Genomic DNA, 25,228 nt, shown 5'->3' with positions numbered 1-25,228 from the left:
ATGTCGCGCAGTGACAGGCGTGTGCTCCGTCCAATCAGATCTCACGGATCGGGTTTAGGGCGGGGCCTATAGGCGGAGGTGGGATTTTAGCTACCGTCCATCTTCAGCTACATTACAGTGAGCGAGCTTGTCGAAAAGAAAACACAATTTGGAAGTAAAGAAGACTTTCTGGAATTAGTTTTGGCTGTATTTGAAAAAAGACAAACGAAAGCCCATACCCTAGGTAAATGTCGTACACAAATATAAATCTAGATTATCGGGTTGACCCAGTTTCCCTTTTTCCTAAATTTGGCTAGCTAAGCTGCTAGCTAGCATTTTTATGCATTAGCTAGCCAGACAGTTAGCTATATTAGCTAGCAGGTTTACGGTTTGAACGGATTCTATTATATTGTGCCTTTCACAACGCAAAACCACCATATAAAAGCTGTGCTGGACCCCAGAATAATGATGCATGTATATGAAATTAAACCATTAATATGCTCTGTAGTACTTGTTTTGAAGCGGGCCAGTAGGTAACCGAGCGAGGTGGAAGAGCTAAGCAACTGGCTAGTATTAACGGTAGCTCAACAACGTTAGCTTGTTAGCTGGCTAATTTTAGCTGACAACCATGTCTGTCATAATGGTAACACTGGTGAAGATTTACGTTCACGTTAATGTAACGATAGATACATGTTCACACCTAAGTTAAGGTTGATTGGGGTTTAATTCTGAAAGGGTAGTGTCACTAGTGCTGCTAACGTTAACTGGCCGGCTGCATGGCAGTTGATGTCAGTTTCCCTCTGGAGGGATTTTGTCTTTGCTTGCACTGTGTTTTCATGCACGTTTTGTTTCCTTACTTAGCTAACTTCGTGAGAGACGGAATGTGGACATTGTCGTAGTCAGAGCCATGGCTGACAAGAGAAAACTTCAAGGTAAGGATGTTGTTGAAAGTGTTTCCAGTCATATCGCACTGTATCAGTCATGCTGTCGAAACCTGCAATGCTCACAGAGCCTCAGGCTGCTCTCAGCTATAAATGTTGTTAATGTTTTTAGAAATTCGTATTGGATTTTTGATCAGTGATGTTGAACCACATCCTCTGTCTCTGTAGGTGAGATTGACAGATGTTTGAAAAAAGTAGCTGAAGGTGTAGAACAGTTTGAAGACATCTGGCAAAAGGTAAGCAGTCGTAACACTGGTTTATTCTCTCTATTGTAAGAGCAAACGCTGTAAAATGCTGCGTATAATGTCTCATTTTGTTTGTCCACACTTTAGCTACACAATGCAGCCAACGCAAATCAGAAGGAAAAATATGAGGCTGACCTCAAGAAAGAGATTAAAAAGCTACAGGTACGACAGGTTAACAAAGACACATGTCAACATATTCATGATGGGATGTGTGTTTTAATGAGTTCTGTTCTCTTCCCAGCGATTGAGAGATCAGATAAAAACATGGGTGGCCTCAAATGAGATCAAAGACAAACGGCAGCTAGTTGAGAACCGCAAACTTATAGAAACGGTATGGCTCCTCATTATATCGTTTATAAAAAAAAAGGATTTGTGGTTACATAAGAATTGCTGAAGGAAATTATTGCATCAAAACTTTAAGGTAAACAAGGCTCATGTGATTTTTTTTTTCCCCATTTGTTTTAGCAAATGGAGAGGTTCAAGGTGGTGGAACGTGAAACAAAAACAAAAGCCTACTCTAAAGAAGGCTTGGGTCTCGCTCAGAAAGTCGATCCAGCACAGAGGGAAAAGGAGGAGACGGGACAGTGGCTAACAGTAATAACCCTGCTCTTATTTACACATTTATTTTCTTGATTTTTTTTAATAGCCTTTTGTGCTGAAGGCAAAACCTACAAATGAAAACAAAACCTGTAGAATTTGCAATTAAACTGGAACTATTTAAAAAAAAAATATCTGTTTTATGAATATGGTTTGATTACCACTATTTCCGTCTTCTTCCTCATCTGCAGAACACAATAGACACACTGAATATGCAGGTGGATCAGTTCGAAAGTGAAGTGGAATCTCTCTCAGTTCAGACGAGAAAGAAGAAGGGTGATAAGGACGTAAGTCCTCCCATCTCATTTCTACAATCTCTGAAAAATACTGTTCTTCCTGTGTGTACCCAGTGTAATCTGGTAATTTGGCTAAAACGATGCAAACCTCATTCTTGCCTCCTCTTTCTTTCAGAAGCAAGATCGTATTGAAGAGCTCAAGCGGTTGATCGAGAGACATAGATTCCACATTCGCATGTTGGAAACAATTTTACGAATGCTAGACAACGACTCTGTGCCAGTGGATGCTATCCAAAAGATTAAGGATGACGTTGAATACTACATTGATTCCTCCCAAGACCCAGACTTTGAGGAGAATGAGTTCCTGTATGATGACTTGGACCTCGAAGACATCCGTGAGTAGCGTGAATGATGGTTTTATTTGTTCAGATAGACAGAATGAGATCTGACACTGTCTCTGTCTCTGTCCTTTCTATTTTCATAGCTGCAGCATTAGTTGCAACTTCTCCATCAGGTCAGGGCAACGTGGAAGATGAGATGTATCTCCACTCTAGCAGCACTCCCACTTCCACGACCTCTTCCTCGCCCATCCCTCCATCCCCAGCCACTTGCACTGCTGTAAGTTCCTGTCTTTGTATTATTAACACATCTGTCAGGGTGTTAAAGGGATGCTGGGTTGAAAAAGTATTTTCTGACTCAATTTTGCACATAACCTTCTTTTTAAGTTTGCATTTGGTTAATCCTTCTACAAGCCCCAGTTGTGTTATAATCCATTGGCTACTGCTGAATCAACAATTTCAAAAGTGGATTGTCATATCAAGGTATCTCCTCCTATAGGAGAACTCAGAGGACGATAAGAAAAGGGGACGGTCGACAGACAGTGAAATTAGTCAGGTGAGAGGCTCTTAACTGTGCTGTGTCTGTAGATGAACAGTTTAGTGCAGTGCTCTTCACCCTTGGTCCTGGAGAGTCATGGTGGCTGAAGGGTTTTGGCACTCAGGCACTGAAACGGAAATGTTTTCTCTGTGGGACCATGGTTGGAGGCTTATGATTTCGTTTGTGCCATTTCCTGTATATTTGGGGCTCCATAAATCACAGTAAACTTTGCTCCTCAGACATTTTATACTTCTGTAACTGCCCGTTGGACAGTTTTGCTTGAGATGCCTTTCTCTGATGCTTTGTCATTTACAGTCACCTGTGAAGAATGGCACACCATCTTTGCTATCTTCTTTCTCTTCCTCCACCACCTCTGGGTCCTCCTCATCCTCCTCCCTTGTGTCCATGGCGAGTGTTGTCGGAGGCATTCCTGCAGTTCCCACAAGCAGCAGTCTTATAGGAAGCTTCAGCAGTGCGGTGCAGCAACATCAGCCTCAACCTGCACAACAGCAACAACAATCTCAGCCGCCAAACCAATCACAGCAGCAACAGCAGCAACCACCTCAGACAAAACCTTCGGTTCCCTCAAACACCCCCAGTCCACCCAGCAACCCTCTTCTCCCAGCCTCCACTGCCCCTTCTCATCCTACACCCAGCACACCCAGTTTATCAGTTCCCAACTCTCAGTCTCAGCCCTCTTCTGGGCCCACCTCGGCATCCAGTTTAGGACTCGGGTTGGGGATCGGATTGAGCAAAGGTGGCATGACGGGGACCAGCAGTGCCAACCATATGACAGGTTTAGGCCTTGGTGGCCACCCTACTTCTTTAAACACAATGGCAGGGCTCATTTCTGGGTCCACACCTGCCCCATACGCTCAGGCAGCAGCATCAGGAGGTCTGGGTTTGAGCAGCACCACGCAGTCCAGCATTTCAGTGGAGAGCAGCACTTCCATCCCCACCTCTGGCTCCAGTGGAGTCACCACCAACGGGGCAGGGACAGGGCTTGGTTTGCTAGGCTCAAGCCCAGCCCACAGCTCACTGAGTGGGAGTATTTTGGGTCTGGTTCCTGGGCAGAGTGTGGCCCCTGGTTCCCCTCAGGTCCCCCCAAGCTCTGTCAGCACTACACCCGGAGTAGTTGGCATGATGGGAGGCAATGGAGGAAATGTTGGTGTGGTTGGAGGAGTAGGAGTGAACGCTGCTCCTGCTAGACCACCGAGTGGACTGAAGCAAAATGGAAGCACAAGTAGGTCTTCTTGTCCATGTGTGACTATATACTGGTGGTTTTCTATACAAATGGTTTTCTTCTTCTTCCAACTTTTCATTCACCTCAGGTTACAGTGCTGTGGTAGCAGAGAGCTCCACAGAATCAGCTCTAAGCACACCGAGCCAGTCACAAAGCAGCCAACCCTCATCTCTCAGTTCGTCAACCAGTCAGCCGTAAGTTATTTGATCGGAGTCCTTAAACTTAACGTGTTTTTTCTTGATTTTCATGCTCGTTCTTAACTTTATTTCTCTGCTGTTCCCACTCTACCTGATGCAGTATGGACAATGGTCCCAGTTTAATCACCTCCATCACCCTGCCTCCCAGCTCTCCGTCCCCCTCGTTCTCAGACAGCACACCCGGTGGAGGGAGTCTTCTCAACGGGCCCCATTCCTACACACAGGCCTCTGACGGCCTCAAGGTGAGTCACGCCAGTTAGGTTAAAACAGTAGGTTAGAGTAAAGTGTAGCAAGTTTTGTACCCTACTTATACAGTACTAAGTTATTTGCTATTAGAAGGAGGACGTCTCATCACTGACCATCGTGATTATCAAACATTATAGCCTTACTTTACGTCATTCTTCGATTTAGACGATTTGAACGTACTGACTGTGCTGGCATGCACTTTTCTCTGCTCAACAAATCTCTGCTCTGAGCCAGGTTTGTACCAAACTCAGAAGCCTACACTTAAACAACATAGCATTAAAATAGAAATCATGTCATGCAGTTATTTTTGGCCAGAATAAAGGACATGTCGTGCTAACTACAAACACAAAGAGGACTGTCGCGGGTAGTATGTAAAGCCCAGAGCAGTCTGCTAACTCACACTTATGTAGTCATAAAATATTTAAAATCAGATGAGTTTCTGTATTTTGTCTTTTTGGACTACAGCTAATCAATAACTGTTGCTTGGCTGTAGATGCCATACTTTTTAAGAGGTTCTGCTCTTTTAGAACTCAAATGAGGGGGAATAGTTTTTGGTTTTTATGTTATTTTTTTAGATATTTATGTGTTAAAGTAGTAATTTCTTAAAATATCTTAAATTCCCTGAAATGTAGGTTTTTCTCCCTCTTCCCAATTTACTGTATTTTCACTTCAAATCTACCTTGTTCCCTCCTCAGGCTCCTGAGCCGCTCAGTTCTCTGAAGGCAATGGCTGAGAGAGCAGCGCTGGGATCAGGCCTGGATGGAGAGATTCCCAGCCTGCATCTAACGGACAGAGGTCGGAACGGTCAGATATTCCATGTTGACTTTCTGATAAATGATCAGCTCACAATTTTATACAGCCTTCAGTCTCTAATGCTGTTTTACTAAGGAGGAGGTGACATACATTTTCATTATATTTAGGATGCACTCACATTCGAAAGCACATTAAAGACCCAAATCCAGTTTGTTTCACACATTAGATTGCTCTGTTCTGTGTTTGGGATTGTTCAGTTGCTTACCTGAAATAGAACTGGAGTTGCAATTACTCTAAGCATGCAACTCCAGTGTGGATAAGCCACAAGGGAAATACGAGGGGTGATTGATAAGTTTAAACACTTATTAGCCAACATAGTCCTCCTTATACACCAATCCATAACAGCCATAACATTAAAACCACTGACGGGAGAAGTAAATAACATTGAGCATCTTGTGACAATTCAATGTTCTGCTGGGAAACTTTTAGACCTGGCATTCATGTGGATGTTTTTTAGACGTGTACCACCCACCTAGACCAGACCAGACACCCCCACCCCATAGCAATGACACTCCTTGATGGCAGCAGACATCCCCAGCAGGATGCAGCCTGACACAGGCACATACATGAAAATGGTTTAGGAACAACTAAAAAAAAAAAAAACATGAAAAACTGCACAAGGTGTTGACCTGGCTTCAAATTCACTAGATCCCAAACTGATCAAGTGTCTGTGGGATGATCCACAGAGACCCCTCCCCTCAACCCATAGGACCCAAACGTCCCAACTAACATCCTGTTGCCAGAGACCCTCAGAAGGCCCAACTGATTCTAGCCTCTTTGTCTTGTAGATATCTTCTCTGGTTCATCTGCGGCGCCTGGCACACCCGCCACCACTCAGCCGTCCGTGTCGGAGGTCAGCATACCCCCCTCGCTCGGGGTCTGTCCACTGGGCCCGACCCCTCTCCCCAAAGACCAGCTCTACCAGCAGGCGATGCAAGAGTCTGCGTGGACACACATGCCACACCCCTCTGACTCCGAGAGGATCAGGTGAGAACATTTCTCTCAGTCAGCCTCTGCTTTAGATGACTCAACAAATCAGATTACTTTCACAGCAATTACACAAGATTTACTTGATTATTTGACACTGAATGAAATATTTAGAAGAGCTTGAATTACGTAATCTGACCACAAAAAAAGAAACCTGTCAAACCAACAGTAAACTGATTCATTCATAAATTCCTTTGTAGCAAAAGCCTGATACAGTTTATAGCTTATTATTGTCCAGAATCGTCAGTTAGCCACACCATTGCACTGGGGGCAATATTTGGATGGTATGGTGCAGCCTGCTGCCATAAATACAATACATACATTAAACAGGACCCATTTTCAGATTTGCATCTTGAGCAGGGACCCGTGGGATTCGAGTGCCACTGTCAAGCTGGGGAGGTCGGGTTAGATTCTGGTTGTTCTCGTTGCATTACTTGGATCACTTACTTCTGTTGTTGATTTATTTGTCTTTTTCCTAATTTGAAGGCAATACTTGATGAGGAATCCGTGTCCCACCTTGCCGTTCCACCATCAGATACCACCGCACCACTCAGACTCCATAGAGTTTTATCAGAGACTGTCCACAGAAACTCTATTTTTCATCTTCTACTACCTGGAGGTAATCACACACCCTGACCACTTAGTGTGTCTTTCTGTCTTCTGTACGTATTAAGGGAGTCTTCTCTCTGTCTCAGGGCACCAAGGCTCAGTATCTGTCTGCCAAGGCTCTGAAGAAACAGTCGTGGAGGTTTCACACCAAGTACATGATGTGGTTCCAGAGGCACGAGGAGCCCAAGACTATCACTGATGAGTTTGAACAGGTGCGACTTCATCTCACTCCCTTTCCATTCACACTGAACCTGAGGACTTCTATACTTGTGGTTCTGGTTTGTTAATGGTTCTTTTCACTCTGCCGTCCCTCCAGGGCACTTACATTTACTTTGACTATGAGAAATGGGGCCAGAGGAAAAAGGAGGGGTTCACCTTCGAGTACAGGTACCTCGAAGACAGAGACCTGCAGTGACGGACAGAGGGACGCAAAAGGACAGAGAGACAAAACATGCTGCTGTTGACATTCCGAGACTGAACTCCAAACTGTGGATAGAGATTGTGATGTGTAGTAGAAACCCTCTCCTGAAACGGAGACTGGTGTCTGTATAGGCTGCATCTCAGCGTGAAGCCCTTGCTCCTCATGTAGTGCTCTGCTTTTGGCAAAAATGCCCCATGGGTCTGATCAAAGGCATTGCGCTGCACGAGCGGGGAGGGTTCCCGTCGGAGATCTGCGTTTGTGCCTGTCTGTGTGCACACTCAGTATGTGGCATTAGGAAAGCCTACCCCGTGCATGTTTCTCATGTTTTGTTTTCTTTTTCCGTTTCAACATGATTCTCTGTACCACCTACCCAACATGAGCCTGAAAGCCTTCGACTTGATACAAAACAAACCTTGGATTTGATTGTTAAGTAAACTGCCCATCTTGTATTTACTGTAATTTGGTGGTTTAGAATGGGGACGTACAGCGGACATTTAGTCATGGTGTGTAGGAATGGCTTCTTTTAAGACCCTACGATGCCTGTTGAATATGGTCACTATTGAAGATAGTGAGCGGTTATCAATAGTTTTATTGATATTGTCTTGGTCGATTAAAACGCTGATTGAGAGTGACCACAGGGCCTCTCCCTGTGACAGGGAAAGAGTCCTTATTGGACATGGATTAAATTGCTATGCAATTGAACTGGTCTCTGACTCCCTCTCTTTACAAATAAAATGTTTTTAAGTTAACCTGTCAAGGAAATTGCATTATTATGGCGCCATCATGTTTGTGACAAATTAATAAACTTGTAAAAATAAATCTCAGAATAGGGTTTGAGAAATTAATCTACTCAATTCTTACACCGCTGAGGAATTTTCATCCTCAATGCAAAAAGACCACGCTGAGCGTAGTGAATGTACCTTTACCCAAAGTCACTTAATTACGTGCAAAATACACAGATATCATTAGAATAAATCAGAGTTTAGTTCAAGTCAACTTCCCGCCTTTATTCTGTTGATGTTACTTCATCCGAGAATCCACTGTGTTCAATGTACCACCTGGTATTTAAGTGAAAACCCTATACAGTGAATGTGCACTGACAAAACTGTTTACATGTAGAGTTTAAACGCAAATTCAAAAATTCTGGTGGTAGATTTAACTTGTGGGTCGAGTAGGAAATGTCTCGTCTGCCATGGTTGTTCGTGTTTCACCTTGAAGAACAAGATTTAATCTGAATCTGGCGTGGGACAGATCCCACCTTTTCTTGGCTGAGGAAGACATTTAACAACCATAAAAACTTCAGATTTGTACTGCAGTTAACATTTATGTTATGTGTGGTTACTTTTTAGGCTTTTTTGGTGGGCGGGGGGGAAAGGGGGGGTCGAGGATGTGAAGAAGTGAAATACAGCAAAGTTCAGAGAGATTTTGCCTTTTATAGATTCTATTTTTGGGGCTTTTAAGGTTTTCAGAAACGGAAGGTCAGTTAAATTGCTAAAAAAAAAAAAATGTGAATTTCAAGACATATTTACAATTTTTTTCTCATCACAGTTCTGCATGGGAGATGTCAAAGTGAGGTTATAACAGGATTGTACAATTTCAATAAATACTTTTAAGAAATTACACGTCAGTGTGTGGTGTAAAGTCCCGTCATTCCCTCAGAGAATAAGGAGTTATTTATTTTAGTTCGGATTTAATTTGGTAAACTGGTTTGAATTTTAAAAAGACACACAAAGTGGTGTTTGGTTGAGCAAGTAACTGCCAGCCTCAGGAAAATAAGAGTAAAAGTTAACCAGTACAACATTTTAATGACTTTTTTTCTTAAAATGACTAGACGCTACTGACTAGAATATTCACATGTTTTATTAAACTGGAGAAATCATAAGTCAAAAAATTGTAAAAAATAAAATACAAGATGAAGCACAATGTGACACAAATTAGAAATAATGTGACTTTGCAATGTTGAGTGCAACTGTCCACGTGCAGGTGTGTGTGCATGAGTTCACATCTTAGCTTCTTTCTTGACTTTGAGGAACTCTGCCATGTTGGAGAAATACTTCTGGTTGGCTTCAGCCACCTTCTTCTCTGCAGCCTGTGGGTTCACGATCTCCAGCCCCTACAGAAGAGAGCAGAGTAACTGTGAGCCAAATGAACGCGTGTGATGCTAAGCGGATATTCAATGTGTTTACTTTTTTTTTTTTTACCTGAAGAGGAGTGAAGGCTACACTGGAGCTGGTTCCTGAAGAGCGATCTCTGACGGTGGACTTTCCTCCGTATGTCATGCTCTGCTTCTGCAACGTTCTCTGTTGTGGAAAACAAAACCAAGATGTTAGAGAGTAAGAATAATGTGTCAGAGAGCAGTGGAGAGAAGAGAAGTCGCGGTTGAGTTTACCTGGAGGGATTTGGAGATCCTAGCCTTGGTGGCCTCGTTAACCTGCGCCTGCCTGACTCTGCCGCTGCCGCTCTTCCCCAGCTGACCCAGACTGAAGCCCAGATCCTCCTGATATGCATCATCTTCAATCTGCAAGACCAAGTCAGAAACAAGATCAAATCTCCCCGTTTGTTGAAAAAAAGATGAAGCAAGAAAAATCACAAGCAGGGCTGCTTTCAATCCTAATTTCTTTCAGGTTTGAAATAACTACAAGAAAAGAGTAGTAACAGTGACTTTTTTGTTGTTTATTTTTTGTCGTTAAATGAAGGGATTTCGTTTTTTTTCATCAAACAAAACCTTTAAATTCACTGTCACTTTATATGTAGATGATCAGTAAATGATATCCAATGTGATAAAGACTTTGTTTCACTGCTGTGTATATATATTTATAAAGATCAATTTCCTTCAGTTTCTTTGGGTACAAGATACTGAAACATATTGATGCATGAAAATGACACTGCAGTAAAAATGAATCGTACATAGAGAAAAGAAATCATGTACAGACCTCTGCAAAGGTCATCCTGTTGGCATGTTTCCTGATCTCAGTCAGCCCAAGCCGCTCCTTCATCTTTCGATACCTTCAGAAAAACACAAGCAAGCAAGACAAGTGTTTGGTTATGCTGTATATACATTTATATATATATATTTATAGGTGATGGTGGTGTTCTAAACTTGTCTGTAAGAGTTATGCAAGCCTCTTCCAGCTTGCTGATCCGTCTCATGCTTCCCTGCTGAATGTTTGACTTTGTGTTGTTCTGAATGTTGATCAGTTTAATCTCAGTGACATGGAGTTACATCACTACACTGCAATGCACTTTATTCCTAATCTGCAGCCGGACCAGGAGGCCAGCTTTATCGCTAGTGCAGAGACCGTGTACCTCCTTCCTCCTCTCTTCTTCCTCTGCCCGTCCAGGGGGGCTGGCAGTGGTTTGACCTGCTTCACTGGCGGGGGCTCCTGCCATTTGTCAAACTTCCTCTCGATCTCTTCTTTTAGATCATATCCAACCTGCAAAAAGAGACACGCTTTTAATCCGGAAGGGACAGAAATAAACACGTTTTGCTTCACGCTCAAATCATTTACCTTGATGTAGCAGAGCAGCATTTTATTGTAAAGTGTTTAAGTTACTTTGGTCTTTAAGATCTGTAAATGCACTCAAGGAAATGTAAACTTTAATTTGCATTAATGTATTCTTTAAAAAAGTCACCTTGCCATCTGAACTCTCATGGAAACCGTCCACTCGTGCAGCCAGAGTGCATTTTGCAGCAACCAGTCGAGCCGCTTTCCTCCTGAGGTCCTGAGGGAACACAAAGGGCAGAGAGCAGTTAGCCTGCGTGCTTCAGTATACATTACAGTGGATTCATGCTGTTAAGGTATGAACATTCACTGACAGGTGGTAGTGACTGCACAACGTCGCAGTGGTAGATGAAGCCCGTGTGGGGAAGCAGGGAGGTGCTGCTGAAGCCAGACAGAGTTCTCCTCTGAGCTCCCAGCAGCATCAGGTTACAGGCCGGCATCTTTGAGAGGTTAGTGAGGCCGCCAGCAATACCTGCAGCCAGAGCAAGAGCGGTGAGGAAAAAAAGAAAAAAAAAATCACACATTTACACATATAGATCGTCTTTGCTGAGGAAGTCCGGATTCCTCTCTCACCCATGATCTTTGCAGCTGTCGACGCTCCAACAATGATGGAGAGATTTGGGGCGATGAATGACATCCTGGATTCCACGTAGTCGTATATCCCGTGTTTAGACTGGTTCAGCTCCAAGGCCATGTCACAGGCCTCCTCCAGCTGCTTCAGTTCATCCTCACTCAGCAATGAGCTAAACATTGGCAAAAATCTAATCAATACACACTTTGAAACAAAGAAAGAGTAATAACAGACTCTGACACGTAAATTTTATTTATATAGCGTCACTAACTATCCTCTCAAGACACTTTTTAGACCTCAGAACCTGAAAACCTCAGAGCAAGCGCCAAGGTGACGACAGGAAGGAAAAACTCCCATAACTATGGCCCCGTTCCATTTGGCTTGGCCAGTAATAGTGCATTCTGAGTCGCTGGAATGGTTGTGGCACATTAAATTATCAATTACACCGTGTTTATGTTGCTTTGACATGTCTGTGAAAGGTATCTGTGATCAGAAGATTAGGATGTTGACCTGCTGAATCAATGTATGAGCCCGACAGATAGACTTACCCCTGTGTGGTTGAGGCTGTGACACTCACAACCATAATAGTGGCGTTGGTGAGGATTTGCTGCAGAGTTTCATTGGTTTTGCATTTCTCCAAATTGTTTCCCAGTTCCTTAGTAGGGGGCACAAAGATGAGAGGGTGCGTGATGTTCAAACTATATATCAGAAAATGTAAATTGGTGCATCTCATTTACTTTTCACATGACTTCATCTACCAACACACACATCCAGTATTTGGATAAAATTGTAATTGTAATGTAATCCTCTGGTGTCACAAACTTACAAAGGTTTTAAGATCCAACTTACACACCAATTTCCCCTCTGAAGGATGTAGTGGAACAAGTCAAATCTAAGAAAGCCCTACTCCACCAGCCCCCACTGGCAGGTGGATGTGGCTGATTAGTGTATAAATTGCAATTTTTTACTGTCTCTGTGCCTACTGCCTTCTAACAATGTTCTGTCACACATTGATCGATCATTTACCTAAAAACATCCTACCCATCTAACATGGTTTTAATTTCACATCTAATAAATATTTCAACTCACCTTGACTGTGCGGATGTAATCTAAAGAATCTGGCACCAGAGACTCGAGCTCTGGAAACCTCTTGGAGTATTTGTCTCTAGTAAACTTGTGAATGATATCTGAAAACAAGACAGAACACAAGTCCGGTTATAAAGGAGAAATCAAAATCTTTAGATGAAGATTATATGCAACCACACATGAATCCCCTACTCACTGAGCTCATTGTCGATCTCCACTGTGAGGTTGTTGGCTGCTACAATCAATCTGTATTCTGGATCAGCTTCGACTGGGCCAGAGACTAAAAGAAAACAAAACAACAGAATCACACAACAGTAACCGAGTTAACACTGAACTTCTAAAATCAAATAAATAGATCATACTCACCCTCTGAGTTCTTGCGTTGCTTTCCTATATATACTGATATTTTGTCCATGATCTCTGAAAACTGTAAACATAAAAGAAGGTTATACAGAGATGACCAGACGCATTTATAGAAATATTAACTTGTGTAAACCTCTGGTGTGATACAAGTCACCTGTTTGCTATTGCGGAGTTTGGCAATGGACGCCACACTTTCTGCTTTACTGTAGTCCACCTCCATCTCCTCTGGAATGTCTTCCAGCCCTCCCTCTGTCCTTCCCTGGGTCGGCTCTCCATCACTGTCGCCCTCATCTCCTTCTGGATACAGCCCGTCCTCCCCTTCATCTCCGGCCTCCTCCAAGTCAGCCAGGAGCTCGTCTGCCAGAGACATCTGTGAGGAATCAAAAGGAAAAGTGTGAGGAAGTAGAGGTTCAATGAGATAAAGCTAAGCAGATCAGGTCTCCCTAGCAGGGTGTTGCACTGTAAAATAGTTAAGTTAGTTTTTCTATTATGTCTACTACAAGATTGTGTGTAATCTGAAAACATTGAGAAACTTGAAATGCCGTCCTCCTTGTCTAGATTCAAGTAATAATCTTTTCTTTGCTTGGTGTGCTATTTAAGTAAAATTAAAGTTCTGCTGTCAGAAACAATGATTGTAACGTAAAATATTACATAAAAGCATCAAAGCACAGCTGAGACATGGCCGTTATAGTGTTCAATTTACACTGAAACAGCATTAGAAAGGTGGTAATTAAACTGTATGATCATTTTGGAGGATGTAAGCTGTGGTGCTGTTAAACTGGACTGAATGAAACACTCAAGTGTTTGTTATTTAGCCTGAACCATAGACTAAAATGGGGTTGTCAAAATAATAGAAACACGTGTCTGTGTAAAACAATACAATAGTACTACAACCACAGCCTCCAAAATTACAACTGTTGAATCCATAGTTCTTTTATTTTTTTAACAAATGCTGAATACCATAAGCTTAATGAAGATTTAGTGATAGATTATGTTATATTAGAAATCATTCATTTATTAGTGCACCTAATGAACTGGCAAGTGGGGGTAAACATATTTTCTTACATTTAGATTTGAACATATTGCCCAACATTAACTACAATCAATTAACACTCGGCTAAGAATTGCTTTGGGCCCTTTTAGCCCCTCAAAAAACATCAATACAAATAGCCCATTACAAATAATATGAAATAATAAAGCTGACCGTGGCTAATACATTGGATTTAACGTTGTTAGCTAGCTAGCTAGCTAGCATTAGCAAACGTTGGTTGGACGTTACTCAACGCTTTTAAATGAACATTAACTTACCTCTGGAGGTCAAAATCCGTCCAACAAAAGAAACCAAACAAAAGCGTCTTATGGAGGCTTCAAATTCTAATGCGTGGAGGAAAAGCTGTTTCTTTTGCGCTGTTTTCCTCGTCTGTTTTGGGGTTGGATTTGTGCTCCCCTGTGTGTGGTTTGTCGCAGATTAAATACGTAGGCAGCGTCGCAAGGCGTTATGGGAAATAGTGTCAATGCACCTTGGAAACCAACACAGGCCTTGCATACAAGCGTTACACGGGTTTTCTTGGTTATAACTCCAGTGCTGTATCATTACAAACATTGCGATTTATTGTCATGAAACAGTTCAAATAAGAGGCTCACATTTTGTAGTTTTTATTTCCCCTTGTTTATACATTACCCCTTGAAAACCATTCTTTAAACAATACAAGTTTAAACGAACATTTAAACAGACTAAACAAATGGACTAGTTGAACTGCGACTGCATAATGGACTGTTATTAGTAGAAAATGGGATAAATTAACAAATACACAAACAAATGAGTTATTTACTCATGAAAGGTTTTGAGTTTCCATGCTAAGCTACATTAACTGTCATTAAACAAGATAAAATAATGTTAAGACAGCTAAAAATTCATTGACATCAGAAAATAATGAAACATTACAAGACATAGTTCAATACAGATTGGCATATATTAACAAGTAAAATTATACAAAATACTTTTTAGCAATTAAGACGTTTGGGAAAATATTTTGATTTATTTGTTATGAAGATCTTAGAGAAGGTATAACTTAGATGCATTCTGTCCCAAACAAATTATAGCTAAGTTTATATATGTTAATTGCACCAAAGCAAATAAATAAATAAATTAATAGATAAATAAATATATAAATAAAATATTGCATGGAAACTGACTTTACATAAATACATAAAATGATATAGTAACTATAGAAATGAATAGAGTGAAAGAAATTAGTGCTTTTAAGAACTAAAAGTATAAAGAAACATAGCTTGTTTCATTTTCCGTGCAGTCTAAGAATACATCTAAAAGTAAACAGCTCTAAAATGGTATTGTATACACTTGTATTATGATATTTGTACAAATGTTAATGAGTATTCTCAAATACAGGAGTCAAGCAATTTCTGTTTCAAACTGCTGCCTACAAGAACAACTGAGTGACTGCAATGGAAAAAGGTCTTTAATAAAGAGAGGACTGGAATCCAAGCGTTTACATAGACAGATGAATGACTGAAAAGTGCATTCCCCCTGCACCCGGGGAATAATACAGAATGAAGCAGAAAAAGAGAAGGTAAGCTGGTACACAGCAAGACTCCCACTGCATAGCTGTCAAATCTGTTTCAGATTTTACTCCAGGCTCCTCTTCTTCTAGCATATGCTGCCTTTTCCAAAGACTTCTTTAGCCAAAGGCCATGAATAAACTCTGTAAACAGTGGCAGGCAGGAGCTCAACGAGCTCTGACATACAAAATCCTGTCGCTGGTAAAACCTGGAATGTGTCCAGCTTTTAGAACCGGAGTCTCAATCTTTCAGTTGCCTATTCAATAAAAAAATATCCTCTGGGTGAATGGCTGGTTGTTGGGTTAATTCACTGGCCAGTCCAAGAGGGTTCAGCTCTTAAGGTTCCCATGATGCATTGTACCATCACACCAAGTGGGGGTCGTTGGCAGGGCTGACAGTGAAGCGTGATGAAGTCACTGGATTGGCCCCCACAGGCGACCTTGGTTTGATTGAGAAATCCTCTTTCCTTTTTGATTCTCTGCTTTTGACGTGTGGCCCTAGAAAAGAGAATAAAATTAAGCATAATATCATAACTGTGCTAATTCTAAAACCATCAACATCAGGACCACAGAAATATTATTATATATTATCGGGTCTACCAGGTATAATCCTTACATTAGGTGCTACCAGCCTTACAAACCCAAACGTTCAGTGGTTGCATCGTCTGTAAAGTATGAAGGGTGGGGTGCCTATTACATGTCTGTGCCCAAATAATTCCTCTGTGATCGGGACACATGTAACTACCAATACTAAAACAGTCAAATCAAATGCAGAGGAAAAAAATAAACTAATAATCTATATCTATTAATATAACCACACTCAAGCAAGATGGTTTTAGTTAAAAATAACTCAAAGGGAACACAGTCTCTTCTTTCTGAGCTTTGAAGTCTCAACTAAAAAGGCTAAGAAGGATCATGAAAATATCTAATTTTGGTGCTTCTGTGTGTGCACAGCCGAAAGGAAATTCAGAACTCCGACCTTCATTACTCTGTGTAATGAGGTGATGAGTGTATGAGTGGAAGTCAAGAGAGCAAGGGAAAATATGTTGGAAAACACAGTTTAGGCTTGCATTGTTGAATGCAGGATTAATGTCCCTGCTCGGTTCCACATGTCACAGTGTCGAGGGGGATAATTACGGGAGATTAATTCTGGATGCATATTTGGAGAGGACATGGTTGAACTGAGGGTCTACCATTTTCAGTGGGAGTAGATCAGCTAGTGGCAGTCAGATTTTATTACACCATTAGTCAGCTCAATGTGGAGGCTAACCGAAGCTACATGTATAAAAATAATTGCAGACATTATCTTTACTGATCTGTCAGACATGTGGTGTTGCAGCTAGGCACTGCTGTGCTTTAAGCTAAAGGCAAAGGCAATGTTAAAACGCTAAATGATGCTAAATGCTGAGGTTAAGCAGATGTAATGTTTACGGTGGCCCTGAAGGTCAAAACACAACATTTCAGAAAACACAACGACATTTCAGATTAAGGAAATTGTAGGGACAACGCTCTCACTCTTGTTTCTGATTGGACAGAAATCGACAGTGTAACGTCATTTCCTGTTTCTACTCAGCTGTGTCCGTGCACGAGTTTTAAACCACGTTGGAAAGAATGGAGGACGGGATGGCATTAACAGAGGAATATTTTGAAAGAGAGCATACACGTAATGTCATTCTTGATATGCTTTCAACCCATCATAACAATAACATTTCCCTCGGAACCCTGAAAGCACGGTTGAAGGAGTTAGGCCTGAGGAGACGGGGCAACTACGTCCTCATCGTGCGTCCCCTCGGCCTCTTTAAATAATGCCAATGTCTTTCCGCAAGACATGCAGAAATTTGGCAACGGCTCATACTTCTTTCCACAATGTGGACAGTACATGATGTCTGCTTTCAAAGCGCATCACAGTGTATACACTTACGCGTAGCTGACCATTCACAAAGCATCATTTCTTGACTGGCAGCGAAACAACCAATCACATCAGCTTATATTTTCCATAATCTGAAATGTTGTTGTGTTTTGACCTTCACAGATTTAATTTAGAACCCTAGCATGAACCAATTAGCACCTAGCACACTACTGCTTATCTATTAGCCGTGATGTGAATGTCAGTTTTGTAATTATTTGTCCAGATGGTGGGACTACATGTCAAATTATTAAAAAAAAATGCAAATGTTATGACAGTTCATCCTGAGAGATGGATGTAGGAGTATACCAAATTTCATCAAGATCCATGATCAAATACAGAAAAAGTCAATGGATCAATAACCAATCCTATGGGGAACCTTCTTAGAGAATGGGAACATCTGGGACCTATCCAATGACCATGGCATGGCTAAGAATGACATGTTTAATTCTGTGAGGTGTCAATGAACTTACCATGCAAATCCAGCTTTGTGCTCTTGACAGACACGGGGGCTGGACTTGTGGGAGCTGAAGTGCCCAGCTCATTGGTTGGCGTTTCCTGTTGCAATGAAAGTGACAGTCAGTCTTTATTTTATTCTACAACTGGAATAAGTCAGTTATAACATGGACCGGGAAATACCTGATCAAAAAGATAGATTGTGACATCATCAAAAAAGGACACGTTTCTTCCTCTGTCCTTGTCTCTGTCCATCGGCTCCTTTGGCGATTTCAGCAGACTCCTCAGCCCAACGCGTTTGTCCACGTCTGTCTCCGTGACAACAATCACCCTCCGGGAGCTTTCATCCTCCTGCTCATCCTCCTCCTCCTCCTCGTCGGGGTCGTTTCCTGACGAAAGTCCTCTCCGTCTTCCTATCCGATTCCCAATGGCCCCATCCCCAAATCCTCCTTTACCAGTTGGGGTGAGGGGAAGAGTCAGAGCCAGAGGAGGGAGGGCAAGAGACAGGCGAGCTAGCTTTGCTATGAAAGTGAGAGCAGACGTTAGACACGAAGATTACCTGACAGGAGTCTTTGCTGTCAACTAACAGGAAACTGACAACAACACCTTCTCATAAAATCTGGATTAGAATAAATTAAATATGTACTAGAATTAGCACGAATATATTTATTCAAAGAACAGGGAGTTCAATTATATAAAATAAGCTCAAGGATCAGATATGCAAATAGAATAATCATGAGCACTTTCATAAGACTTTATTTTAGCTTACAGTTGTGGTCATGCATAGCAGAAATAGGTAGTTGAGGCTAGGGGTGAGGTTAATTTGTGGTGAAAGAAAAAAAGAAACACAAATTGATGGAGAAACAAGGCCACTGTAAGTGTTTGAGGAGGAGTAATCATCCAAAAGCTAGACAATACTGAGACTATACATGTTAAAAGTATTTGCAGTATGTAGGTACCTTTCATTGCTTGGTTTGCAGAAGGTTGAGGTGTTGTGGCCTCAGGTTGTTCAATCACAGTGAGTGTCTCTGCTTTAGTTTCATCGGACTCTGTGAGGAGCTGTTCGTTGAGGGCAGCTTCCTCTTCCTCTTGGCTAAAACCACAACAGATGAAAACATGAATATTAAACAGGTCACCAAAGTTAAAAAAAATAAATAAAAATGGACGAGTATACTGTAACTGGAGTAACATGGACATGTTTGTTTTTTCATAATTGTGTGCACCACAAGATAAACCCCATGTACTGGGGTGGATGAAGACAGTGCAAATGAAACCAAAACCTGCACGACACCTTTCAAGAATCTGAGGGCTCCATAAAATACTACTAGAGAGAGAAATCAATGACAATGTAAAAGAAACTGACATGTTATTCGGGATAAAATTTCCAAGTTCAGCCTTCATACCTCTCATCTTCTCCTTGTTCTTTCACTGTGACCAGCTCACTGCTGCTCTCTGCGACTTGTTCGCCCCAGGGCCGGAGCATGACCGTGTCTTTGACAGTCGATCCCCAAAGCACATTTGTTTTCACGTTTTCACAGAGGGAGAACTGCAGTCTCTCCTCACACACCTGAAGCAACAAAGTAAACCAATAAAGAAATAAGTGAATTGACTTGAATAGGTCACAAAAGGAGGGCTACATACACCACCAGAAAAGGAGCTCACCTGCATCATAAGGCCATTCTTAGTGGTCATCTTGGAAAGAGATCCCTGGTCCTTGACATCAGGTGTTTGGCCTGCTGATCTCTGTTCGTCATGCCTCTCCTCTTGTGGTGACAGAATGTCTTGGGAATCCAAGATCATGGGTTGTACAAATTCTGCCAACTTATCAGAGTGATCAGAGATCCGGTTCTCCTTCAAATCCATCCTGCTACCCTCAGGAGTAGAGGAGTCACATATTTCACGACCTGTCTCACTATCACCAGCACTGCTACCTTTCTGATCGGGGGTTTTCTTCAAAGACAAGAAAAGGTCCCCCAGGGTTTCCTCCTCATCTCCAGATATGCAACACAGTTGTTCCAGTTTTTCAAAGTCCTCCAGGGGCTCCTCATCCAAATCTTTCCACTCGGAAATGAACAATTCTGGTACATTGTTTAGGGGAGGAGTAGAGGGCATTGGAGGGCATTTCTGGCACAGGTTGTTATGACCATCCAGACTTTCTACATTGGATGTAAGGTTACTCTCGTTGTTCAGTGTTATATGCACACTGGGGATCTTCAGATTGGCTGAGATCCCTTTACTCTGAGTTGTAGCAGGTGGGGATTCTTGCAGAGATTGCTCTGAGGCATCTGTGTTGTTAGCTGGGGAAATACAGGGCTCTGTGTTGTGTGCTATAGAAATATAGGGCTCTGTCTCAGTACCGGCAAGAAAGTCGTCTAGATTAATGTGACTAATAAAGTCCTCTGCCTCTATAACAGATGGTGGTGGACTCGGAAAAGAGTCGTCTAAACTCTCCAATTTATCATCTTGCACATCAAGATCTATGCTTGGTGGTGGACTTGGAAAATCTACAGAGCTGAAATTGTCAACAGGCGGAAATGAGTGATCCATCTTATCCTGTGCATCAAGGTCACTGGGACTGGACGGAATGGGCATGTCTCTATAATCCTCCTCAACTTTCACAGTGACCGTTGTTTCTTCTGGGTATTGCCTAACAAGCCATGGGCTTATTTCAGCTTCTGCATGAAAGCATGATTCAACATTTTCCAGGTCTGAAGAGTTAACCTGAGGAGCTTCAGTGATGCAAATAGATATATCAGAGGTTTTATTCTCTTGAATGTGGCTCAAGTTGTTCTGTAAAGTTGATGAGTCTGCTTCTTTGTCACCATCTACGGCGATTGTCTCCTCATCTGTCTGGATCCTGCAGAGTTGATTCTGAGGCCATCTGTTAAAATCTTGGTTCTCCTCTGTCTCTGTGGAGTCTAGCCGACCTTCTCCGTCCCTGACTGGCTCTGTGCATGATGTAATCTGCCTCTCTCCTTGCTCCAAGGACTCTTTCTCTGGTATTTCCTTATTCTCTACTTCAATATCTGAGCTTTCTCTTTTTGGATCTCTTTTAAAACTCAAATCAGTTTCCCTCAGATTCTCAACATTTTCCTCTTGTTGTACGTCTTCTACAATCTGTCGGTTATCTCTGTCCTTAAAGTCCCACATTTTCTTCACAGGGAGTTTGCCACTCAGTCTTTGTGTTTCATTGTTCCAGGTTTCTTCACAGCCCTCCAAGACAGCAGGGTGAGGTTCACTTCCTGCAAGTTCATCATTTTCTTCAGTCTCCCAATACTCTTGACCCACAACAAGTCTCTCCCCCACCTCCCACGCCTTGTTACCAAAGCCAGAGAGATATTCCGGTCTCAGTTCGATTCCTTGGCACATCCTCTGTGGAGACGCCCACTGGTCATTTTCATCAGGCCACAAGCGCAAGTCGCTTGACTGTGAAAAACGGTGGCAGTCAAACTCGCCCCTAACTACTCCAGATCCTGGATCTTCTTCATCCTCCTCCAGAGCACTCCATAACTCTTTAGTTGTTGCATCAAGCCCCTCACAAGAGTTGTTATCCACATTGTTAGCAGAGTCCATTTCTATTGGTGCTCCCCTCATTGGAGACTTTTCCTTCAAGGCGCTACTGAGCTCTGCAGCAGCGTGCTGTTTCTCCATCTCTATCGTGACCCTCTCGTCCTCTCTGCCGTCTGAGTAGTGAAGGTTCCTCAGGCCCAGCTCGTTGTGGTCTACACCGGGCTTTTCTTCACATCCCTCATGCTCTTCAACCCCCTGGTCATCCCAGTGACACATTGAATCACTCACTTTATCATCAAAAGGCCTCCCATCATCTTTTGGCTGAGTTTCATCTTTAAGTGTGACGTCATTGATTTGAATATCACACAGTTTAGATAAACTGGATTCTGCATAGTCAACTTTGGATGGTGCCACAATTTCATTTTCAGATTTCAAGGAATTCAGTGCACTGAGATCACTGACTGTCTCTGTAACACTTGTGTAATCATTGTTGCTTGGTCTAAACATGCAGTCCTGGCTGCCAGACTTGATCAAACTATTTGTCTCAGCAGGGCTCTTGGAGTGTAGATTATAGTCGCTCTCTGCAGAGTCCTGGTATTTGTAATCTGTTATCTTAGAAATGATGCCATCTGTGTAGTGGCTGTCTATCACATAACTATCGCTGTCTGAGAGCCCTTTGAGTGGCTCAGCATCTAATTTTGAAAATAACGTATCAATTAGGTCAACACAGTCGTTGGCCTTGGGATCGCACAACAGTGCCGACTTTCTGCTCTCGTCATGGAAAATGCCAGAATCGTCCCTTTGTGCAGATTCCAACCCTTTGCTTAGAATATCTCCGTCATTACCTAATTGAGAAATGTTATTTTCAGATGCATTTGAATACAGTACAACGTTCTCTTCATGCATCTCAATAGTTATCCCTTTTCCAGTTTCAGTTTTGATATTTGACATCTGTATGCTATCTCGCAATGGGCTCTTTTCTCCCATCTCTCCCTCTTCTTCGGTTTTCTCCTCTATCCCAGTCAGTATTCCCCGATCACCTCCTCGACCGCTGCTCGGCCTGGAGGCAACAAGGCCATCAGTGCTCCTCCTGTTCATCCCATCACCCTCCCAGTCACTGTCACTGAAATAGGCAGAGTCTCGATGTGGTGTTTCATTTCCCAAAGCCCGCCACCCGCTGCTTCCCACTCCTCCTCCTGACCACGAGTCACTAGGTGTGAGGCAGTCAGCTGAGCTGGAAGTCATAGGTGACAGGACAGAGTCGGTGGGGGTTACGAGTGAGACATCAGAAGACGGGTCCCAGTCTGGAGTGGTTGGAGTGACAGCAGGAGTGGGTGCCTTTTGGGCAATATGGCAATGGTTTTTTTGACCACTGTCATTGTGCTGAAATGAATTTTCTCTTTTTGTGTCCTCAAAGCGTTCATTATCATGAGAACCAACATTTTGAAAATTCTCCAAATCACCTGTTTTCTCAGGGTCATGTGTGGTATCAGCCTTTGAACATGTTTTATCTTCTCTGTCGGGGCTGTGTGCCTGTAGGTCACCTTTCATTACCTCACCATTTCCTATAACAGCAGCCTTTTCACTTTCATTTGTATTGAGTGATTTGCTCCTATGCTGTGTCACAGTGTTGGACTCAGTGGATTCAGTAGGGGGGTGCTCCGACAGATCTGTTTGGTCTCCTCTGGCAGGTAAGGCAGGTCCATCTGAACACACCTCCTCTTTTTTCTGAGAGGCGAGTGTTTGATTGTGTAGTAGACCATTTTTGGGCATGATCTCTGAAAACACAAACTCACCAGACTGGCAGTGGTCAGCATTGCTTCCTGGGCTGTCCAGTTTAAAAGGTTGTTTATTTGATCCTATGTGAAGAATTGGGATCTCAGGTTTCATGGAAATCTTTATCTCGCTCTTCTTAGCACGCTTAGTCACTTGGGCATAAATGGCCTCAGTTTGTTTATCATCTTTGCCTTTGCTGGATGCTCGTATGGAGCTCTCGGACTGAAATCTGATGGTCTGAGCAGAGTTTGGGTCTATGCATATGGACTCATATTCAGGGGACAGTGGAGTTGGTGAGTAAGCTGAATCGGCATCCTTCTTGTTTGCAGCAGCATTTTGTCTTGATATGATTTCAGTCAGAAAGGTCTCTGCTGACTGGATCTCTTTAAGGAATTCCTCCCTGGTCATCTCACTTCTCCGTGGCTCTTTCTCAGTCAAATTGATTCCAGACTCTTGCTTCTCAATAGTGATCTCTGACAGGAGAGAGCGGGATCTCCGTATACCTTTTGAGTAGGCTTCCTCAGCCTCTGTGTATGAGGGCAGGCCAGGAGCGCAGACGTAGGGCCGCAATCTGGATCCTGCAGGATAGAGGTATTTGACTGGATCGCTTTCAGATCCTCCTTCCACATCCATGTCCATCCTTCCCGTGTCGATCTCTGTGAGAAAAAGATCCCCCTGGAATGATTCCTTAGTGACTGTACTGTCCTCAGCTCCTGTCCTTTTGATGTGTTTCTCTGGTCCCCATGACTGTCCTGCTGAGCCCAACTCTGTGATCAGCGACTGGGAGCGGCGCATCCCTCTGTTGGGAAGCACAAAGTTCCCCCATTTCTCTCCATCCCTGTTTTCCTTCTTCTCCCCAACCCATGGCGCCTCTGACTTGGAATCACTTGACTCTGTCACACTCGATATCTCCGTCAGAAATAGATGCATTGGGGATTTCTTGGCTGCGGCGACACGTTCTGCCTGAAGTTCAGCATCTTCCTTCCAGATGGCAGGCAGAATAGTGTCCAGGCGTGACTGGGTCCTTTTCATTCCCCTGAAGAAGTTCTCTGCGGCGGCTGGGTCTGCATCTTCAGACAGGCTGGAGTGAGTAACAGTCGTCCCACCACTGGGTCTCTCAGGGGACATGAAAGGAGAGTCGTCCTCGTCTGAGTAGGTGGGACTGGATGAAGACTGTCTATCAATCTGGGAGTTTGTGGGCTGAGGACGGGGCAGATTTCGGTAAATAGGGCGCAAAGGGTTTTCTCTGCGAATGGGAGAGTCAAAGTCTTTTGCACGTGAATAAGAAGTGTCCTTGGAGGGGTGCAATGATGCTGCAAGCCTGGCGTCACTTTCTCTATCACATGACAAATCACAGGATAGCGGGTCTCTGTTGGATCTCTGCATTTGCGGCCTATTATATCTTGAGAGAGAGTCACCTGTGCTGTTGATGTGGTAACTTTTTTGTGGTTTGGAGTGGGGAGGGAGAGGGGGAGGACACATTTGGGGAGGTTGAGGGTAAATCGGATGACTTGATGGGGGAAGAGAAGGGGAGAGAGATGGGGAGGGGGGTAGAGTCTGTCGGGGCCGATGGAGGCCAAGGTGATCGAAGGTAGAAGATGGGCAGGTGCTCATGTGATGGGGGTCCGTCTCAATTTTTCCACTGATCGTGTAGTGAGGCAGCCCCCTGCATCCATGAGGAGGGACGGGGAGGGGGCGTGAGTGAAGGTGGTTGGCTGATGACATGGACATAGAGCGAGGCTTCGGAGGGAGGACCGGAGCTTGAGCACTTGAGGATGATTTTCTGTCGGCGTCCTGGCTCTTTGTCTTCTCCACGTCATCATCATCATCCAAATCGACAACTGAGAAGTCAGTCACTCGGCTCGAAGTGTCTCTGAACTCAGCCACACCTGTGTTGGGCACCTGGATTTGGACTTCGCTTGACCGGACGGTCTGGAGGCCCCTGCCAAACTTGTCGGAAGAACAATAAGGGACTCGTTCTTTTCCCAACATTCCACTGCGAAACTCCACAAGCTCCACGTCTCCGGGGCAAATTGAATCAGAACGGAAAGAGGACTGTGGCTTTCCTTTAAGAGTGGGTGACTTGTC

General features: G+C 43.1%; 3 protein-coding genes across 6 annotated transcripts; 1 reads left to right on the top strand and 2 right to left on the bottom strand.

The window, feature by feature from the left end:
• Positions 1-90: 90 nt before the first annotated feature.
• On the top strand, positions 91-7,515 carry cnot3a (CCR4-NOT transcription complex, subunit 3a). 4 transcript variants are annotated; one of them, XM_084557167.1, is made up of 18 exons: positions 91-223; positions 841-911; positions 1,089-1,156; positions 1,253-1,327; positions 1,407-1,496; positions 1,631-1,759; positions 1,954-2,049; positions 2,174-2,393; positions 2,483-2,616; positions 2,836-2,892; positions 3,190-4,117; positions 4,206-4,311; positions 4,415-4,556; positions 5,256-5,355; positions 6,162-6,360; positions 6,847-6,979; positions 7,056-7,181; positions 7,286-7,515. In XM_084557167.1, exons 2-18 carry the CDS (start codon positions 887-889, stop codon positions 7,382-7,384), a joined length of 2,727 nt encoding a protein of 908 aa, XP_084413293.1. In that variant the 5' UTR covers positions 91-223; positions 841-886; the 3' UTR covers positions 7,385-7,515. The 4 variants fall into 4 exon arrangements, with proteins under 4 accessions (XP_084413293.1, XP_084413292.1, XP_084413294.1 ...); XM_084557166.1 differs by having other exon boundaries at positions 5,256-5,364; XM_084557168.1 differs by lacking the exon at positions 2,836-2,892 and having other exon boundaries at positions 5,256-5,364.
• A 1,717-nt stretch (positions 7,516-9,232) lies between these two features.
• Positions 9,233-14,371, bottom strand: prpf31 (PRP31 pre-mRNA processing factor 31 homolog (yeast)). The gene is made up of 14 exons (XM_084557170.1): positions 14,222-14,371; positions 13,068-13,283; positions 12,917-12,977; positions 12,747-12,830; positions 12,554-12,651; positions 12,013-12,119; positions 11,467-11,636; positions 11,208-11,365; positions 11,024-11,113; positions 10,697-10,824; positions 10,324-10,396; positions 9,780-9,908; positions 9,592-9,690; positions 9,233-9,503 (listed from the first exon to the last, which is right to left on the bottom strand). The coding sequence occupies exons 2-14, from the start codon at positions 13,281-13,283 to the stop codon at positions 9,390-9,392; spliced, it is 1,527 nt and encodes a 508-aa protein (XP_084413296.1). The 5' UTR covers positions 14,222-14,371; the 3' UTR covers positions 9,233-9,389.
• Positions 14,372-15,856: 1,485 nt separating this feature from the next.
• lmtk3 (lemur tyrosine kinase 3) lies at positions 15,857-22,705 on the bottom strand (the record flags this gene model as incomplete). Its single annotated transcript, XM_084557856.1, has 6 exons — positions 19,517-22,705; positions 19,258-19,421; positions 18,814-18,947; positions 18,038-18,375; positions 17,872-17,956; positions 15,857-15,990 (listed from the first exon to the last, which is right to left on the bottom strand). The coding sequence occupies exons 1-6, from the start codon at positions 22,607-22,609 to the stop codon at positions 15,857-15,859; spliced, it is 3,948 nt and encodes a 1,315-aa protein (XP_084413982.1). The 5' UTR covers positions 22,610-22,705.
• Positions 22,706-25,228: the final 2,523 nt, after the last annotated feature.

This window comes from Chelon labrosus, assembly GCF_963514085.1.
Source record: "Chelon labrosus genome assembly, chromosome: 12".
Lineage (NCBI taxonomy): Eukaryota > Metazoa > Chordata > Actinopteri > Mugiliformes > Mugilidae > Chelon > Chelon labrosus.
The sequence above is the reverse complement of the archived record's forward strand: the minus strand, read 5'-3'. Positions and strand labels throughout refer to the sequence as shown.

Bases quoted from the DNA above. Each gene is read 5' to 3' on its own strand.
- cnot3a (XM_084557166.1), top strand. From the start codon at position 887: ATGGCTGACAAGAGAAAACTTCAAG. The intron at 1,328-1,406 runs GTACGACAGGTT...TTCTCTTCCCAG, and splicing joins AAGAGATTAAAAAGCTACAG to CGATTGAGAGATCAGATAAA. The intron at 2,617-2,835 runs GTAAGTTCCTGT...CTCCTCCTATAG, and splicing joins CCCCAGCCACTTGCACTGCT to GAGAACTCAGAGGACGATAA.
- prpf31 (XM_084557170.1), bottom strand. From the start codon at position 13,283: ATGTCTCTGGCAGACGAGCTCCTGGCTGACTTGGAGGAGGCCGGAGAT. The intron at 9,909-10,323 runs GTCTGTACATGA...TTGGTCTTGCAG, and splicing joins ACAGGATGACCTTTGCAGAG to ATTGAAGATGATGCATATCA. The intron at 9,691-9,779 runs GTAAACTCAACC...TTTCCACAACAG, and splicing joins GGATCTCCAAATCCCTCCAG to AGAACGTTGCAGAAGCAGAG.